At 36.4% G+C, this 19391-nt stretch overlaps 1 protein-coding gene across 9 annotated transcripts in view; it reads right to left on the reverse strand.

Annotated features, from left to right (window-relative positions):
* MYBPC1 (myosin binding protein C1) overlaps positions 1–19391 on the reverse strand; it is a 97484-nt gene that overhangs the window by 52134 nt on the left and 25959 nt on the right. For 6 of the 9 annotated variants that reach the window (XM_040491087.1, XM_040491083.1, XM_040491090.1 and 3 more), the window contains exons 4-12: positions 16804–16842; positions 16268–16303; positions 14524–14634; positions 12627–12775; positions 12189–12306; positions 10660–10711; positions 8567–8623; positions 2401–2567; positions 37–169 (exon numbers count right to left, since the gene is read on the reverse strand). In XM_040491087.1, coding sequence (XP_040347021.1) covers positions 37–169; positions 2401–2567; positions 8567–8623; positions 10660–10711; positions 12189–12306; positions 12627–12775; positions 14524–14634; positions 16268–16303; positions 16804–16842 — 862 coding nt within the window. The remainder of the gene's footprint in view (positions 1–36; positions 170–2400; positions 2568–8566; positions 8624–10659; positions 10712–12188; positions 12307–12626; positions 12776–14523; positions 14635–16267; positions 16304–16803; positions 16843–19391) is intronic. The other 3 variants (XM_040491091.1, XM_040491086.1, XM_040491088.1) reach the window with 2 other exon arrangements.

Here is a 19391-nt window from a genome sequence, read left to right on the forward strand (position 1 = left end):
TGTAGCTATCACTGATTATTTGCAAAGCCCACTTACTTTGTACTGGGTCGAATCTCTTGACCATTTTTATACCATTTCACCTCCAACTTTGGGTCTGCCAGTTCCACAACAAACCTTACTCTGCCTCCTTTATCAACCTGATATGCAGGGTCAAGAATTTTTGCAAAAGCTGGTAGAGAGAAAAAGCAAAACTATGTCAATATGTGCATACATATGCTGTGAATTTAAATAGTCGATGTATGTATAAGAACCTAAAACTAAATGAAAAATGGATACTCAAAGTAGAAATAAATTAGGAACCTTCCAAATTATCCTCTATATTTTAGAATTCTGTGTTGATTTATATATCATAAGATGACTTAGCAATTTGAAGAGAACCCACATGTTTTTGAAAGAAACATAAGAGTATTGAAGAGCCTTTAAAAATGACTGTCCTGGTATTGAGGAGGGCACCTGTTGGGATGAGCCCTGGCTGTTGTATGGAAACCAACTGGACAATAAATTTAATATTAAAAAAATGACTGTCCTAACTCTTCAGGAAATTATAAAGGATCCAGATGAAAGTGAACTCGAAGAATATGCCTATTCTAGCATGATTCCTATCAGGATTATTGGCATTATCTCTGTACTTCTTATATGTCACAGTTTTTTAACACAGAATTTATGAGATAAATTCAATGACTCATAAGATGAAACTGAATGCCTTTGACTAATTGAAATAGTAGACTTACCAAAGTTTTGTACTGTGGAAACTTGTCCAAATAGTGACACATATTAAATACTTCATACATATATGGTTAGGAACTCAGGACTTCAAAACATTTTAAATAACATAGAACATAGTAGTTTTTAAAAAAGATTATCTTTGAAAAGTCCTAAGCAGAAATTAACTTCTTTTTAAATTTCATAGTTTTTGGGGCGCCTGGGTGGCTCAGTCAGTTAAGCGTCCGACTTCACTCAGGTCATGATCTCACAGTTTCTGAGTTCGAGTCCCGTGTCTCGCTCTGTGCTGACAGCTCGGAGCCTGGAGCCTGCTTTGGATTCTGTGTCTCCCTCTCTCTGCCCCTCCCCTGCTTGTGCTCTGTCTCTCTGTGTCTCTCAAAAATAAATAAACATTAAAAAATTAAAAAAAATAAATTTAATAGTTTTTCCCTGATTTTAAAGATAATACTCATTTAGACAGTTTGGAAAATACGTACACCCGTGGAATGCGTCATAGAATTTTTCTGCTTCTGTTTCCATCATTGAGACTTTGCCATAGTATTGCTTAAACTCACTTCCTCATATTTTAACATGATATAATAAATACTAGCTTTAAAAAAGTTATTTATCATATACCTCATGACATCAATTCAGAGCTAATGGCAAGAATTAGGCCAGTGTGGGGGAAAAGAGATATCAGCTGGCTCTATACTTTGGCATTTGACATGTTTGTGATGACTATATCATCTCAGATACCTCTCAAGAATTAAACTTCTGAAGGTTTTGAAGTTTTGAAATAGTGGGAATGGCTGACTTATGTAAACAAAGCAAAAAACAAAACACTTCTATATTTCTCTGGGTCCATTTCTCACCCAGTTTACAGGGAGGTTTAGAAATAAAGGGCAGATTTTTTAAAAGAAATGGCAAGAGACTTTAAATTCTGCTTGGACATCCAGGTTGGGTGCCTAAATAAATAAACAAATTCGATTTGGACATTAACAAACAGTAAACAATAATAGGATTGATATGTTACCTTGATGTGTCACAAAACGGATAACTGACCATGACCAAATGTAGGAAACTTTGAAGAGCTTATGATCAGTTTAAAATGTGTCGCTCTTGTTTTTCTTTCTGTAAATTTTAAATTTCAACATCTCAAAGTATTTTTTAAGAGATATTTAAAACCACAACAAAATCCATTCACTTCAGATCTCAAGGGAGCAGCATAGCTGTTTTACAACCGCACTGGGTGTGAGAAGTGAATTCCCCAGTCCCCATTTAATGGGTGGAAGAATATGATGGCAAAACAAAGAGACATCGAATCTACTGTAAGTAATAATCAAGAATTTCAGAGTGAGGGAGATATGGAGTCTGGAGAAAGGGCCACTGAGAAATTCCCAGTGAGAAGGAAGATATTTATTGTTCTGTTACACGCTGTATGAGGTACTTGTAAAGTCAATCTCCGTTACCTTAAGTGTTCACTAGCTACCTGCTACCCTCATAGCTACTGATGTGCAGAGCAGTGAACTCCTCCGCCCAAAGCCAAAGGTAAGAAGTGTAACCCCTGCAAATTCCGCCCCATCTATCCCCGCCCCAAACCAGAGAGAGACAGGAAGCATCCCTGCAGGGGGTTCGCCATCATTTCTTTGGTCCGCTTTGGATGCTGGCCCCGCTGCCACCTCCCCCAGGAGAGCTCACCTGCGCTCTTCTTCTCCACTCTGCGCATGCGCTTGAGCCGCCTGAGCATGCCGCGCAGGTCGGTGATGCCGTACTGGAAGGCGATCTTCTCATACTCGTTGGGGTTCGCATTCTTCAGCAGCTCCCACACGTCTACCTCGGGTTCTTCCTCCTGAGGCTTCACCTCCCTAACCGGGGAGAACCATTGCCTAGTTTAGTAGCCGCCCACCGGCCCCGAAGCACAAGAAAGGCTGGAGTATAGTACCGATTTGTCGGTTCAGTGTTAAAAGTCCCCCTTTTTAGGGGCGCCTGGGTGGCGCAGTCGGTTAAGCGTCCGACTTCAGCCAGGTCACGATCTCGCGGTCCGTGAGTTCGAGCCCCGCGTCGGGCTCTGGGCTGATGGCTCAGAGCCTGGAGCCTGTTTCCGATTCTGTGTCTCCCTCTCTCTCTGCCCCTCGCCCGTTCATGCTCTGTCTCTCTCTGTCCCAAAAATAAATAAACGTTGGAAAAAAAAAATTAAAAAAAAAAAGTCCCCCTTTTTAAAGACTGAGTACTTAAAGGCCGCGGTCTCAAGGAAACTTCCATATAGTTAAAGATCAGGTGTGTGAGCTTATATTGACGCTCTCGCTTTCCTAGTTAACAATACAATATTAGGGAGAGAGAAAGGTATCAGGAAGTGTTCTGAAGATGTTTTTACTTATTTTCAACTTGAAAGTTTAAAGAGAAGGTGAGATTTTGAGGAACTTAAGATCAGTTGGCATCTAGGCTATAGGCAACTGCAATAATTCGGAAAAGTGGATTAAGAATGAGAAGATTTAAATATTGGTCTATAAAAGAAAAATGATCTCTTTCTCCCTTCATTGTATACATTCTAGCTTATATGTGAAGACAGTACATACAAATAAGTATTTCAAATCTTAGGATTTTGCAAATTGCATTTTCCTACCATATTAGTAAATGTGTACACTAACCATTTTTTGCTGTTTTATATACAGAAAAAAAATTTGACACTGCCAGAATGTTTTTTTTGTTTTTTTCTTAAATATGATTTTTGTGGATACATTCACTTTTTTAAATATTTTTTTTTTTTTCTAAATTGGCAGGAGAAAAGGAAAATGAGGCCAAAAATGCTCTCATATCTCGTCTTAAAGCACTGTCTTGAAATTTTTTGAAAGCAGGTTGGGTATGAATTATAAAAATGTAAGTGTTAAACTTTTATTTTTTTTTAATTTTTTAATGTTTATTTATTTTCGAGAGACAGAGCACAAGTTGGGGAGAGGCAGAGAGAGAGAGGGAGACCACAGGCTCCAGGCTCTGAGCTGTCAGTACAGAGCTAACACGGGACTCAAACCCACGAACCTCAAGATCATGACTTAAGCCAAGGTCAGACACTTAACCGGCTGAACCACTCAGGCACCCCTAAATGTTAAACTTTTAAAGCAAATGGCTAAGATCCCATGAACAAAGGGAAAATAACTTCTTAGTGTAATTATCAAAATTATGATCCCAAATTTTGATCACTGACTAAAGAACATACAGAAAATATAAAGGACACGCACGATATGAGATTTAAAGTACACTTGTCTGTCCTTATTTTAAAACCAATAAATGAAAGAAAAAATCAAGCATAAACACTAGTTTAAAAGCAAAATGTAACTTAAATTGATTTCCTTTGTTGGCTAAATAATCCTGATTTTTTTAAAAAATTTTTTTTCAACGTTTATTTATTTTTGGGACAGAGAGAGACAGAGCATGAACGGGGGAGGGGCAGAGAGAGAGGGAGACACAGACCCCGACGCGGGGCTCGAACTCACGGACCGCGAGATCGTGACCTGGCTGAAGTCGGACGCTTAACCGACTGCGCCACCCAGGCGCCCCTAAATAATCCTGATTTTTAAAGAAAGAATTAGTTGACTGTTTTTATCAGGTTAATTTGGAAATGTTACAGTGACTACTTACTGTGAATAATGCTGGTTTGGGTATGATTTTTCAGGAAAACTGGTCAACACATCTTAAACACCAGTGAGAAAACAGATTCTTGCTATCATGTTAGCAAATGATGGGTTACATGTGTTTGCATTGTCACATTAATTACACCTGTTTCTGTACTTTTTGAGAAAATACTGGATTGTAATCATAGGGAAGGAGAGGAGAATATAAATATTAACATAGAATTTAGGGTGGCGTTAGGCAAGGATGACTTCTAAATATCTAATTTACATTGTCGTGTAAGTCTTTTTGCCCAGTGGAGGAGGATGCTGAGGCAAATCTCCTGGAAAGTGGAAGGAAGTGGGAGGTCATTGGCCTGTCAGTAACCTTTATGGGAAGGACCAGATAACACCATTAGGGAAATGTGCCTCTTACAAGCTCAATACGCAAGTATTATTTTCATATGTCACTGAGATAATAACTACACACTCTATTAACACAGATAAATTGAAAAGCTTAAGAAAATTGTCCTGAAGTTGGAATATTGGTAATAATTTGCCAGATCTACTAGGTTTACTGTCTGAAAGCAGTCTAAATTTCAAATACATCCTTTAAATATTTTGTAGAAAGTCTTGGAAAACTGCAATTAAAATGTGTCTGTGTACCTATGTATAGTTTTTGTATGTGTTTCTTCAACCACTTTATTAGTGCTCTATTTTCTTTTGTATTCCAGCCTAAATAGTCCCCTCACTGTAAAAAATATGCCATATTACATTGTGTTAAATTTGTATTTCAACCAAGAAGAATTACATCCACATTTCGAGTATCCTCCCAACACTGGTAAAAGGATTTAAAGATACCAAACTAGATTAAAATAGCAAGAAGAACAAGTCAAATACTAAGACATACCTGGATCCATGATGTGAATATTTATATAAGGGAAGCCAGTATAAACATCATTGTTGTCAGTGTGATTTCTTAAGTCAGTTTTGTTGGTAGATTCATAAAACCAATCATCCTCACCATTTTTTTTTCATTAAAACACCAAAATATACCTTGCTCTACTATCTTCTTAATCTTAGCAAACTTGGTATCCACAAACCAGTAACCTCTTTCCTAGTCCATCTTTTTCTATTACTTAATTCAATTCCAAATTGCAAAGAGAAGTATTCATTATTTTTTACTTGAATGTGAAGTCAAGGCTTCTACCTGTAGCATTACCTTAACTCATCCAGAATAGATCTTTACTTACCATGGTGGCTGTGCATGGCCCTATCTGCATGGTTATATTAAATTACAGTAGGAGAGAAATTCATCTTCTATAGGCACTACTGATTCCTTTTCAAGCATTGGGATAGACCTATATAACATTCACAGTACTTTCATCTACATCAAAATTTCTATAACTTGATGGTCCTAGTAAAGTACAAAGCAATCATAGAAATTTTATGTAGAATAAAACTTTTAAGTATACTTGAAAGTTTTTTTCTATATAAAATTTCTATGATTGCTTTGTACTTTACTAGGACCATCAAGTATATATATACTTGAAAGTTTTATTCTATATAAATTTCTATATATATATATAAATATATATTTATATATAAATATATATTTATATTCTATATAAAATTTCTATATATATATACTTGAAAGTTTTCTTCTATATAAAATTTCTATAATTGCTATATATATATATATATATATATATAATATCCCATAACAAGATTTTGCCTAATAGATTTATTCCAATTTAGCTAATGTCTATTTGAAATACTCCAGTTTTGTTCAGGTCAAGGAGATCTTTTGTTGTAGAGGGATGTTGTAGAGAGATATAAAGATATTTATTTTGATAGGGATTTTGCCACACACTCTTGGAGTAGAAATGGTGTCATTGCCACAATGAAAACAAATGCAATTCACAAATTAGTAGGAAAACACAATGATTTCTAAAGTTATAATGGTGATTAGTATAGTATATTAAATGAATATAGTCAGGCTAACAATTTAATTATGAGTCAAAATCATAATTAGGGGATGTAAAGAAAGTGAGAACTGGAGACATGTTTGCTGCCCATTTTGTCTTCAGTAATTTTGATCATTAATTAGATTTCTTTGACTCTACAAACTACTAGTAGTCATTCTTTTTTCTTTCTTTTTTCCTTTTTAATCAGAGCATGGTGTTTAATCTATTGTATTACATCTTGATTGATTGATACGTGTGTGTGTGTGTATTATGTCTTTTTATGAATAAAGGCTCTTCAAAGGAAAATGTCACATTTTTGGTGGGAGTGAATATTTGACACCTACTATGAGCCAGCTTTTTACATTTGATTCAAGTAGTTTTTGTTCTCCACGTTTACAGATGTGGAAAACAAATCTCAGAGAGGACATGTAATTTGACCAGTCGTGCAGTTTGTAACTGGGAGAGTTGAGACCCACATCCATATTTTTACCACCACCTTTTCATTCCCACAAATGTGTATTACAGCCCTTTCTGCATTCCAGGCACTGGAAGGCACTGGCACACAGAAGGCACTAAGGAAGCACTTAGTGTTTTCCTGGTTGAGTAAATGATTGCAGGAGGAAAAAAAAAATCTCTTGTCTTCCTACAGTGTCAATTTGTATTATAAACTGAAGCACCAACTTCCAAAGTAGATTCAGTGTGGTATTTCTTATATGGAATGAGCTGCCTCAGAGGAAAACGTGGATTTAGGTCCCTGCCCTGTCTCTAGCTGTATGACTTGGGGTAAGTTACTTGATAGGTCTGGTCTTTGATTTCTCACCTGTAAAGTGAGGAAGGGTAAGTTTCACTTAGGGTCACTTCATATACTATTGCTTTAAATAAATTTGGGGAATTAATAGATATTATTGAGACTAATGATTATTTGAAGTAGCCAAAGAGGGAAAGGTATATTTGATACTGCCAACGTCTCTTGATTGGCTAATATCCACTGGTAATTAATAAATTACCAATATTTATTAAATTATTAAATATTAACAATACTGTTAATATTTATGTTCTCAACCTCAACTTTTAGACCTGGGGGAATTTTTCATTCATAAGGACTTGAATAAAGCCATCCAACTAAACTGAGAACAGACACAAGTCCATTTTATTCTACTTGTAATTTGTTGTGAAGTGTATTTATACACATTTCTTTAGTAACCATAGAAAGCACTAAAAGTAATAAAAAGTGAACCTGAAAAGTTAATGAAAACTGATATCAATATTATATATTATTAATTTAGAATCATAGTTTTATGATTTATTTGCACATTTGGTAGGTAAATAAAATCTCAGCAAATATCAATTTCTTTTAGTTGTGCTATAATAAATATCTGAATATGTATAGCTTTATACAAAACACATACATAATACATTATATGATTATGTATATGCATATATGGGGAGAAATCCTATAAAATCATTATGTACTGAATATCCATAATGAAATCTATAATTTTTATTGTAAGAGAACAACGTTAGGGAGTGTGACTGATAATACTAAACATTTATTTCCATTTTACTAATTTATTTTATCTCTAAAATGCATATTTTTTGACTTCTAAACATTTTTAAAATAAGGATGTATCCTATAATCAATAGTGTGTCATAATAAACACCTTGGAGCAATGTTTTCATTGCTTGCTGATTTATAAAACACATATATTAAAATGAATGGTGTCTTAGATTTGATGAAATACAATCACAAATACTATTTTAAAATAGGTCTTCCTTTAAAAACATTATATATATATACACACACATATATATATACATATATATATATATATATATATATATACACACACACACATACACCTGCAGACTTTTACCAAAATTGTGAAACTGAACTGATTTTTTGGTAAAATATCAAAGGCAGGAGAATAGAGGCTCTAGTTATTTGATCATGCTTGAAATGATAGAAATTATTAGAGAAATCAGAAGCTTCTAGGTATTTAAGTCTTCTGCCTCAGTTTTCAGATCTCCTCATCCCCAACTAAGAAAACATGTGAAACTCATGAAAGATTTAAAAAGAAGGTTAAAAAGCATCAACTAAAATCTTTAGCAGATTAGTATGCAGTGGTTTCTCTGTCTCTTTCTTAGTTGACTCTGTGTTATATTCTATAAGCGAAACACGTTTTAAGAAATGAGAAATTCTTCGAAAAACATCCACTTTAAACTTGACTTCTCTCAGTGAGTGTCTAAAAGATTTCCAGGCCACAGCGCCTCACTCCATCGCTCGGTTCTCACCTACGTTTCAGGAGACCACTAAAGTCAAGCTCCCCTGCATCCTCTTGACCTTCTCCACTGTCATTAACAACAAAAAAAAAAGCAAATCTGGGTTTAATGCTGAGACATATACACAACAGTTTCCCCCAAACACTCTACATATAACGTATATGCAATTTTGTACTGGCACACAAGTCATGGGACTAAATCAACACAAACTATTTCTTTTCACACAAGTGACATTTTAAGTTTTGGGGTATGTACTTGTGGAAAAGTAAACATGAAGAGCTTGTGTTACTCTATGATTTCAGAAGACGCATTTTTGTAGATTGCATATATAAAACTGCTTGGATTTGTGTTAAAACAGAGTAACACAAATGCACTTAAGCCAAGCAACACAAAGTACTTTGTTTTTCCAAGTTTGGGGGCTGTAGAAACATACCTGTGTAAAAAGCAAAGGACTTTTGCTGATCTCTGTTATTGATGTCAGAGATTGGCTTGGAGAACGAAGTATACCAGTGTCAAATATATAAGTACAGAGCTTATATTCAAAGGTAACTTCTTTGTGTCCATCAATAGTTGAATCAGATAATGTGATACCAACATAACAAAAATGGAACTAGTGCAGAGCTTTTTAAAAGATGCATTCCTTTCTGTTTTAAAGGGAAATCATTATAAACTTTTCATTTTCTTATTGATATTTATACCTTTTCAAATGTATTTTTCAAAAATTTGACTTTAAATTATTGATGATCCCTTTACTAGGAATACTTTCCTATAGAGAAATGCATCTTAAATTAGGCATGCAGCCACCTCCATGATTTCATAGAAACTCTAAATAGAAGCTATGGAGCTGACATTTAAATGGCACTACATATTTACTTACATGTTTAATTTTTTAATGAAGATTTTGTTTCCTGCTCTTTACAAATGTTAGTTATGGTTTCTAAGAAAAGAGTCTGCGGGTTTAAAAACAGTGTGTATAACACGTAAGTTATAAGAATTAAACTCAAATAATGTGTTCCCAAAATTTATTTAATAGCAGGTATTTAGAGAAGACCTTTTGAAGAAAACACATTTCTATTCTTTTAAAGCACAAAACTTAGTAGATTATGTCTCCCTCTCTTAGAACTATGCTCATAGGATGAGCATAGTTTTAGACCTACGCATTTGCTGATCATGGAGAAAGGGAAGGTGGAAGGAAAGTAATAGGATTCAAACTTATGACTTAAAAAAAATAACAACTTATTGATCAGGTAACATTAAATATATTTTAAGTAATTAAAATTTTCATTTATTCATAATTTAGGAGAGAAATATGACTTTTATTAACAGACTAAATCATTGCTTTATGATAGGTTGGGATGATTTTCCTTATCAACAAAACTAAGTGGATTCAGTCTTAAGAAGAACAAAATATTTGCTCTCATTAATGAACTTACACTATGGAAAAATTAAATACAGAGAGTAAGATAATGTCTGGAAGGGGCTAGTTACATTTCCTGTAGACTGGAACTTTTTTTGTTTTTCATTTTTCTTCCATGTCCCCAACCCCCAATTTTTCAGCCTTGGCAGTTGCAAAATAAATCCAATGGGTATCTATATTTTGCCTTTCTACAGTATTCTTTATTCTAGTGGACTCAGTGGTCTTTCATTTAATAATCCAATATTTAAATAGTGCTAACTTCAATAAGTCACTACTTAATTGTGGAGAATGGCTCCATAAGCAATTTCTAGATGAAAAGAAATATAAATAAAAGTTTTCTGACATCACTCAACTGATGCTATATCATTATACATCTTTCTTGGACATTTGGTGGAAAATAATGTAATTAAGGACAAAGTCACACGTGAAGAGACTAAAAGTGTGTTTTCAAAAAAATAGGAGCTTCACTATGACCAGAATAATCTAAAAAATGATCAGTATACATCTGATTTGAAATTAAACCTACAGCTTTTCTAGAACACTAACCTTTGGATACATAGTATGTTTGACTAGAGTGAAGAGGTGCTCTCATCTGGAAGACAAGAGTGTGGAGGAAGGGAATATGTGTTTGAAAACCCTGCACTTGCATGGTATACCAAAGCTACCTACATTCCCCTTTTGAAGTTACCTTCTCTTGAAAGCAGATCTGATGTCAATGTTTGGAGTAGTCCCAGTAGATTCTTTGAAAGGAAAGAAAACAATAAAATAAATACCCATTAAGAAGGCAATTTTGTGCTCAGTTCCTTTCCAGGCTGTGGGAATTCCTCAGATGGAAGGAACGCCAGGTGGAGTGGGGGATGTCTCTCCTCCTGGATGGCTGAGCTGCTGAGGCATCATACCTCATCCTCCCTCACACAGAATTGATGTGGGGACTACAGGAGGTACCATATCTAGCTGTCATTCTACCTGCCTTTCCACTAGAATTACCTGAAGAATTAAAAAAAAAAAAAAATCATCTTCTTGATCTCCTTGCTGGAGATTTTGATTCACCAGATAAGGGACAGACACCCAGAAATTAATACTCTTCAAAATCCCTTCAGGTGATTCTCAGAGATTCCTGGCCAGGTTGAAGAGGCCCTGCTCAGGACCAGATTCCCACTTGATACAGAAATCTCTACAGCACGTCCATGATCACCCAGGCTTTACTTGGCGTCTCCTGAAATGGGGTTTCATACTCTTTCCAGGCTGTGTACATAGCTTTAATGAAAGAACTCATGCTGAAGTTAAGTAAAAAAAAATTTTTTTTTCACCTCCTCATAACTCCTACCTTTAGATTCTAATTTGTCTGAAACACTTTGGTGTGACAGCACTTCCCCTATTTATCTGTTATGGATGCCTGGCCTCGTTCACACCATATTCAGCTGATTAGGGTGTGGTTTCTGGGTTCTTCATCCTGCTGGGTACCTTACTCCAGAAGAGAACCAGGTTGATGTATGGTACCCATGGCCAAAGACATTACTCTAAATGTGGAACAAGTAGCATGTTGCGAGAGTAGTGTTATTTTCTAAGCCTAGATCCTATTCCACTTGTTATATCACAGTATTAAATTACACCAGCTTTGTTTCTTGTGGCTTTATCACACTTTGGATTCATCTTAAGTTTATGATCTTTGCCGCCAAGTCACCTTTCTGTTTGTATACTTATAGAAGTGGTTTTTTCCTAATCTACATGCACACATTTACATTTACCCTATTAAATTCACTCTGGGCAGCACACAGAACATATGGATGGAGAAATTCCCCATCTGACATTAGTCCTTAGAAGAGAAATCCTCCCTTCCACCTGGGTATCCTGACATCCTTGGTACCATATGAAATTATCCCCCAAACTTGAGTGGGAATAAGTTGACCCAATGAAAGAGGCACATTCAGTAGAAGAACAAATGGCATCACCCCTTATCCAGAAGATTGAAGGAATACAGATAGCATGGACAAGAGGTACCTAGCAGTAAAATCCCCTGAAACTCCATTTTTAAATTGCTTCATAACAATTTAACTCAGCAGGCTTGCTGAGACTACCACAATCAGAAACACACACAGTTTGAAAGAAAACTTTATTTTCAAAATCTCATAGTATTAAATGACCCTCTTCTCCTCTATCCCCTCACATCCCATGGGGGAAAAAAACACATCTATCCAGACAAGAAGACTTTCTTACCATGTACTTCAAGATCAAATGTGCAGCTGTCAAACTTATCCTTATAGGTGACCTCACACCTGTAGTTTCCTGCATAGTTCTCTTTGGCCTTGATGATCTGCATCTCAAATGTGTACATCTGCAACAAAATGCATCCGGCATATTTCAGCCCCACCTTGCCAATGGACAGAAGCTATCACATCTCAGGTATTTTTGAAATTCCTCAGCATTGGCTTAATGTTTTTTTATCTGGGAGCTCCAGCACAGTGCTGTCAACATAGGAGGGGGTCAATGTGCTCCCCAGCCTCTGGCACAGCAGGGCAACCAGGCTCAAGTATAGGCACTAGGAGTGGTAACTCTAGAGAATTTTCTGGGGCTGAAATCTCTCAAAGCTGAACCTCAAAATGACACAGAAGGAATGACCGAACTGAACCCTGTGCCAGGAGATAAGGGCCATACCCGGGTTTGCCTTTCGAAGGTTTCCTTCAGCTGAAGGTGCTTCCCAGCTTTGCTGGCCAGATCCATCCATTTCCCTTTGAACCATTTGATGGTGGGTTTTCTAAGAAGGTCTTCAGCCTTGACTTTGGCTATAAAGGTGATATTTTCACCTAGAAAAAGCACAAGCAATTCAGACTGTGGCATAAAAAGTGCCATTAGTTTTGCTCTCAGCTGGAAGGAGTTACACAGGATTGCCCTGCAGAGGCTGTGATGTGACTGGTGCCCTGATTTTTTATGCATGCCCTAGGAGTTCTTAGGGTACTCCAACTTGTTCTGTTTTTGAAGTTATGAGGCAGAAAAGGAGAAATGGGTTAATAAGGAAGTAATTTTTGTTTGGCTTTATCATGTATAAATGAAATAAAAATGGAAAGCCTCACAAATGTATGGATTTTTTCCATCCTCTTTATTAGGCAAGATGATGGGAAGTCTGGATTTACATGACTAAATGTGACTAAATAAAATTGATCTTTTCAAAATAAAACTACTTATCCATTTGTATTGATTTTTGGGCCCTAAGGACATAAAAATTCTAGACTAGCATCCAGCCAAGCACTTTGGTGTCTTCTAGAAATACAAGGGGAACAAATATTTCCATCCACATGCAATGTACTTCTATATTCTAGACCTGAAAGAGGTCATTTTAGAATATAACCAGTCAGCTAGGTGGCTCATTTGTTCTGATCACAATATATTCCTTATAAAAACTTACTTTGTGAAAATTCCTGACCACTAGGTCCTAACTTACCACCCTGTTTATTTCCTTCATGGCACTTGGCTTTTGTGATTATCTGTTTGTTTAATTTCTCATTGTCTGTTCCTCCCATTAAGACTGTAAGTTCTGGGGCACCTAGGTGGCTCAGTTGGTTAGGAATCTGACTCTCAATTTTGGCCTAGGTCATGGTCTCACGGTTTGTTATGTGGAGCCCTGCCTTGGAATCTGTGTTGATGGTGCTGAGCCTGCTTGGGATTCTCTCTCTCTCTTTCTCTCTCTGCCCCTGCTACACTTTCTCTCTCTATCAAAATAAATAAATAAATTTTTAAAAAGATTGTAAGTTCTGAATTCTCACATGTTATACTAGTATTCAGGACAGTGTCTAAAACAGGAGGTGTGTAATCAATATTTTTGGAATGAATGTCTCCAAAGTGAACCCTCTATCCCACTAGTTTCTGCTGAGATACTACTTGTTATCATATGGTGTGTATGCAGATTTGTAATCATCTTATGGAATGAGTATGCCTCAATGACAGCAAAACTGGCTCAGAGCTTTAAGATACACCAGACATTGTTCAAAGCACCTCACAGGTAGTATCCCCATTTTACAGATGAGGAAAGTGATTTGAACCCAATCTGACTCCTGAGTCTAGGAACTCAACAACTATGTGCTAAAGGTTCCTAAAATGATAGCTTTCACTCTCCATTTCAGGTTAGAAAAATGAGAATCTAGTATATAAATATGATAGAATAGTATTCAGCCATAAAAAGGAATGAAGTACTGACTCATGCTACAGCTTGGATGGACCTTGGAAACATTATGCTATTGGAAAGAAGCCAGCCACAAAAGGTCACATATTGTGTGATACCATTTACACCAAATATCCAGAGCAGGGAAATCCATAGAGACAAAGCAGATTAGCCAGGGGCTGGGGAGGGGTAGGGGACGGAGAATGGTCAGTAACTACTTAGTGGGGTACATGGTTTCTGTTTGGGGTGATGAAAATGTTGAGATAGAGGTGGTGGTTGCACAGCACTGAGTGTACGAACGGCCACTGGTTGTTCACTTTAAAATGGTAAATTTCATGTGGTGTGAATTTCACCTCCATTTCAACAGGAAAGCAAGATTTAATGCTTGGCACTCACCAACTTTCACTGATCCTGTTTGAGGCTTCTCCACGAAGAGGGTGGACAGCTGGGAATTGGCGTTCTGCTTGTCTTGTTCCTCCGTAGCAGGCGATTCGCCAAGAGACCATTCTATTGAGAAGAAAGAAAGGAAAGGATCATTTCAGGGCCAGATCCTTCTTAGGCAGACTTACCTGGGTTTGTCGTTCTTGTCAATGCTGAAGCTTTTCTTTGTCTAATAAACCTGGATAAATATAACATCATTCTTTCCATCCATCTCCCCTGGAGCCATCAGTAGAGTGACAGATTCCCATTCTTACAAAGGGTGCCTCTTCCATATAGAACATTTTCTAATTCCTAGAAATAGTAAAACTTTTCAGGTAGGTTGTTACTTTGTGTTTGTTGGCAGCCAGAGTTTCCCCGTCCTGTCTGTCCCCTAACAGATAAATAATGATGGGAAGTATATTAAAGCAGAACTGTGTCATAATAGGTGAATGACTATAATGTGCCACGTCCATACAACAACAGAACTGGAAAAGACTAAAGGAAAAAAATCACTTTGCTGGTCAACTGAGAAGGGCTAGGGCCAGACCTAGCCTGATATTTCTAGATTCCTTGCTTTTATATGATTAGATGATTCCACTGGATTTGCATAAATGAGGCGGTAGTTTGACAATTAAGTAACGGATCATGACCAGCAGGCACAAGTTCCAAGAATACTAGGTGCATCCTGCAAAGGGGGAAAAACAGAAAAAGAAAAATCAACTCTGAGGCTTTCCCATGAAGAGAGAGAAGCTGAAAGTGAAGTTGAAGTTTATTTTCATTTTTTAGGTTGCACTCCAAGTGCTAGGCTGGTATTAATCAGTGGTCAACTCCAGCAAGAAGGGCAGGAGAGAGAACTGTAGACATCCCTTCCCTCTGTCTCCAAAAGCTAAACGCAGAGAAGTTCAGTTTCAGCCACTTAGTAACTGGAAAAAAAAAAAATGCATGGGTTGCCAACTCTCTGTTAATGTTTCTTGAAAAGAAGGAAATGTACATTTAGTTATTTTAGTTTTCAGGTATCAGTCATGCTATCCTTAGAAATCATCATTTTCACAATGAAGTTATACAATGTAGTTACATGATTACGTGTGTGTGTGTGTGCGTGTGCGTGTGAATGTCTGTGATATTCATGGTAAGAATGAATTATGGCCATTCATATTTGGAATAAGAGAGCAGGAATTTGTATTGTTTTGTTCCTTTGTATACCCACAAGTGCCTGCAAAAGTGCCTGTCCCTTTAGAGGCCCACAGTGGGATTGTAGTGAGCCCTTAACACGAATTTGTCGAGTGAATGTACGACCTCACAAAATTGTAGTGACTGCTGACAAGATACATTTGGAGGTTTTTACAAACTGTAATAAAGTTCTAGAGAAGTGTGAATTATTCTCTAACTTTAGCATATCCCAAATATGGAGATTTTCAGTTTCTTGATCTCTTTGTATTTGCTAAATGTTAAAAAATGATATCTACAATAAAACAAACAAATCTGTGATATGTGTGGCTAAATTCCTGTATGTGTGTGTGTGTGTGTGTGTCATGCAAAATTAATCATTTCTCAATACATTAGTTTTCTTGTAAGAAGATTTGTAATAAAATATTGCTTTTTTAAAAAAGCTACAAACAGAATAAAACAAAGATTAGAATTAAAACAGCTTCAAGAAATGAGGTCATTAGTGACTATATTAGGATGGGGTCGGGACGCCTTACTGCAGGCGAGCGCTCACCTGAATCTTTTCTTTCCAGGGCCCGACTACCCACACCTGAAAGGAAAGTGTGATTCGGATGATACAAGGGCAAGGGGTGAAAATGGACAGCTGACTCCAACCTTCTTGGATTCCCCTAAACCCTGTCTTTCCTCATGATGGGGGAAAAAAACTAGAAATCGTCTTGGGGAAAAAAAAAATAGAAGTCAGCTTGTTTGGAAGATTAGTAGAAGAACAATAATAAAATAAAAGAATTCAAATATCTAAAGAACAGGGAACAAGGACATATAGCTGGAAATGAAAGAAAAACATTTTTGTCCTTAAAATTCATACCCAACATTTACTAATCTTATTTATTTCACAAAGAAAGTTTCCTTTCATTTAAAAAAAAAAATCACCATTAAAGCCCAAGTTTTCCCTGCTAGTGTTGGCAGAGGCAAACGCTGGTGACCCCGCTTTGCACACTGTCTCATCAAGGTTCTCTGCCTTTTCTTTTTCTTTATTGTCAATTAACAATAAATTACAAAGTGGGGGTAAGGAGTTGGAATCATCCTAACCTGGAGGCACGGCACTAGGCGTGGAGGCTTCCTCTTCATCTGAAACAAGAAATAGGAAGAAAAAGTCAAGAAGAAAAGGACTTTGTCCTGCAAAAGAGAAGTCTCCTGCAAAAAGAGAAGGCTGAAAAAAGAGAGAACACACAAAACACCCTGAACTGATGAGTCAGCCTTAAAAGACTCGGTACCTGAAAGATTAAACTCAGTATTACAGACCAAAGAGAAAAGTAAATAAATAAAAGCGTGAGAGAATAGAGCAATCCAGTGAAAGTGTAGATTAAGAAATGGAGCTCTGTGCAAAAATTTCATGTGACTGTAGGTTAGGAAAAAAATTAATGCTAAAAATTGAACCTTGACAAAATCAACAACACACGTGTTTTAGAGTTCTTATTTTGTAACTAAAGTCAGTGTCAGATACAATTTGCATGCCACAGTCATTTGAACATAAGCATAAAAAAAGCATAAAAAAGAGAATTTGTTCTCTCCTGCCCCCCAAAACCTTGTGACTAATTCCCCTTTTATATTTAGGAGACAAAAGACAGCACTAACTACATTAATTAAGATAAATCAGTTTGTCATACTTACTAAGTTTACCAATATTTATTTTAGGAACTTCATGAGCATTTCCTCATGATTATATTGGTATTGGCCAAATGCTGTGTAATTAAAAAAAAATATTTATGAAAACACATTTGTAAAATTCAAAACAAAATTGCTTTAGAGTGTTCATGTGCAGAGGCACTGAATATTCTCCTTTTCTAAACTGAATTTCAAAGGGTCTATATAATTTTAGATGCTTAAATAGGCATTCAGTGTTATCTGAACCTCTGCCCCTCCTTTCTCGAAGCCTAAAAACTAATGTCGGTGTAAACAATAATAATCTTTGTACTTAAACACTAGAATAATTGTGAATTTCAAAACAAACTTATGACTATATAAAATAGGATACAGAAAATACATGTACATGGCTGTTAATTTTAAAGTGCTTAAAAATTCCTAGGGGCGCCTGGGTGGCGCAGTCGGTTAAGCGTCCGACTTCAGCCAGGTCATGATCTCGCGGTCCGGGAGTTCGAGCCCCGCGTCAGGCTCTGGGCTGATGGCTCAGAGCCTGGAGCCTGTTTCCGATTCTGTGTCTCCCTCTCTCTCTGCCCCTCCCCCGTTCATGCTCTGTCTCTCTCTGTCCCAAAAATAAATAAACGTTGAAAAAAAAATTTAAAAAAAATAATAAAGTGCTTAAAAATTCCTGACAAAAGGTAAAATAGCACATTTTTATATAATAGATCATAATTATAATATATAATATTATATATAATTATACATAATATAGACTATTAGAATATTTACTACAAAGATTATTTACTAGCCTGAGATTTCTTTTCTAAAACTGCCGAACAGGAATATGTTTTATTACTTTTTACAAAATAACTAATGTAATATGTCAAGAAACTTGATGTCATGTCTTCAAAATACAAGAGGGGATTCACTGAACACTGGGATTTGGGATTCTTCAGAGGAAACTTTCTGGGGTCAAAAAAGCTTGGAAAATGCTAAGCTAAATAAAGTCAAATGTATTTTATTATATTGTATGGATGTGCTCTTACTGAGGGGTATCGCAGACTTCTGTATGCTAATGGACACTGGCACTGAGGGGTGGAGACAAAAATGATACAGCAGTTAGCCCTTCCCAAATTTTGTTCACTTTTCAATCCTTTTCTCCTGGAACATCCATTAACATTCCACAAAACCGTGCATTTGGGGAGGTATAGGTATTTCTGAGCTATTCCAGAAGATTGTTTGATAATCAAAATTTTACATAACCAAAAATAAAATACCTTGAGATTTTTCTGTACCGTTTGTCATGCATTTAATTCATTATTTAGTATTCTATTCTTGTAACCTATTCGAAGGCTTTTATTTACTGAAGTATGTAAAGGATCTTGAGTTAAAGTCCTGTCAAAATTCTTAAAAAAAAAATTTTTTTTTAATGTTTATTTTTGACAGGGAGAGAGAGACAGAGCATGAGCAGGGGAGGGGCAGAGAGAGAGGGAGACACAGAATCCAAAGTAGGCTCCAGGCTCTCTGAGCTGTCAGCACAGAGCCCGACGCGGGCCCTGAACTCACAGTTCGTGAGATCATGACCAGACCCGAAGTCGAACACTCAACTGACTGAGCCACCCAGGTGCCCCAGTCCTGTCAAAATTCTTGAAAATGAAGTTTTAAAACTGAACCAAATCCTGGGAAGGAGCTTCTTTAACTAGAAACTAGAAGCTGGAACCATTTTGAGTCAAATGAACATTTTATACAGGTTTTTGTGGTTGCTAGTTTGCTTTGTGCACTGTGCATAGTGAATTAATTGTTTAGAATGCAAAATAATTGAGAAAAGAATATTTACATACTTGCATAAAATGAAAGTGAAAAGAGAAGCCATTTGTTGAGCAGAAATTTGATGGGCAGTAGTTTCAGAGTCTTCTAAATGTTAAAACTAATCGGAGGGACATTCACAATTGTTTTAGACTATTAAGGCACCACATATTAAAGCAGTGCTTCAAAGTATCATGAAATGATACTCTGGATGATCCCACATTACTTCC

Source organism: Herpailurus yagouaroundi, unplaced genomic scaffold, assembly GCF_014898765.1.
Source record: "Herpailurus yagouaroundi ecotype Mexico unplaced genomic scaffold, PumYag 182, whole genome shotgun sequence".
Taxonomy (NCBI): Eukaryota; Metazoa; Chordata; class Mammalia; order Carnivora; family Felidae; genus Herpailurus; species Herpailurus yagouaroundi.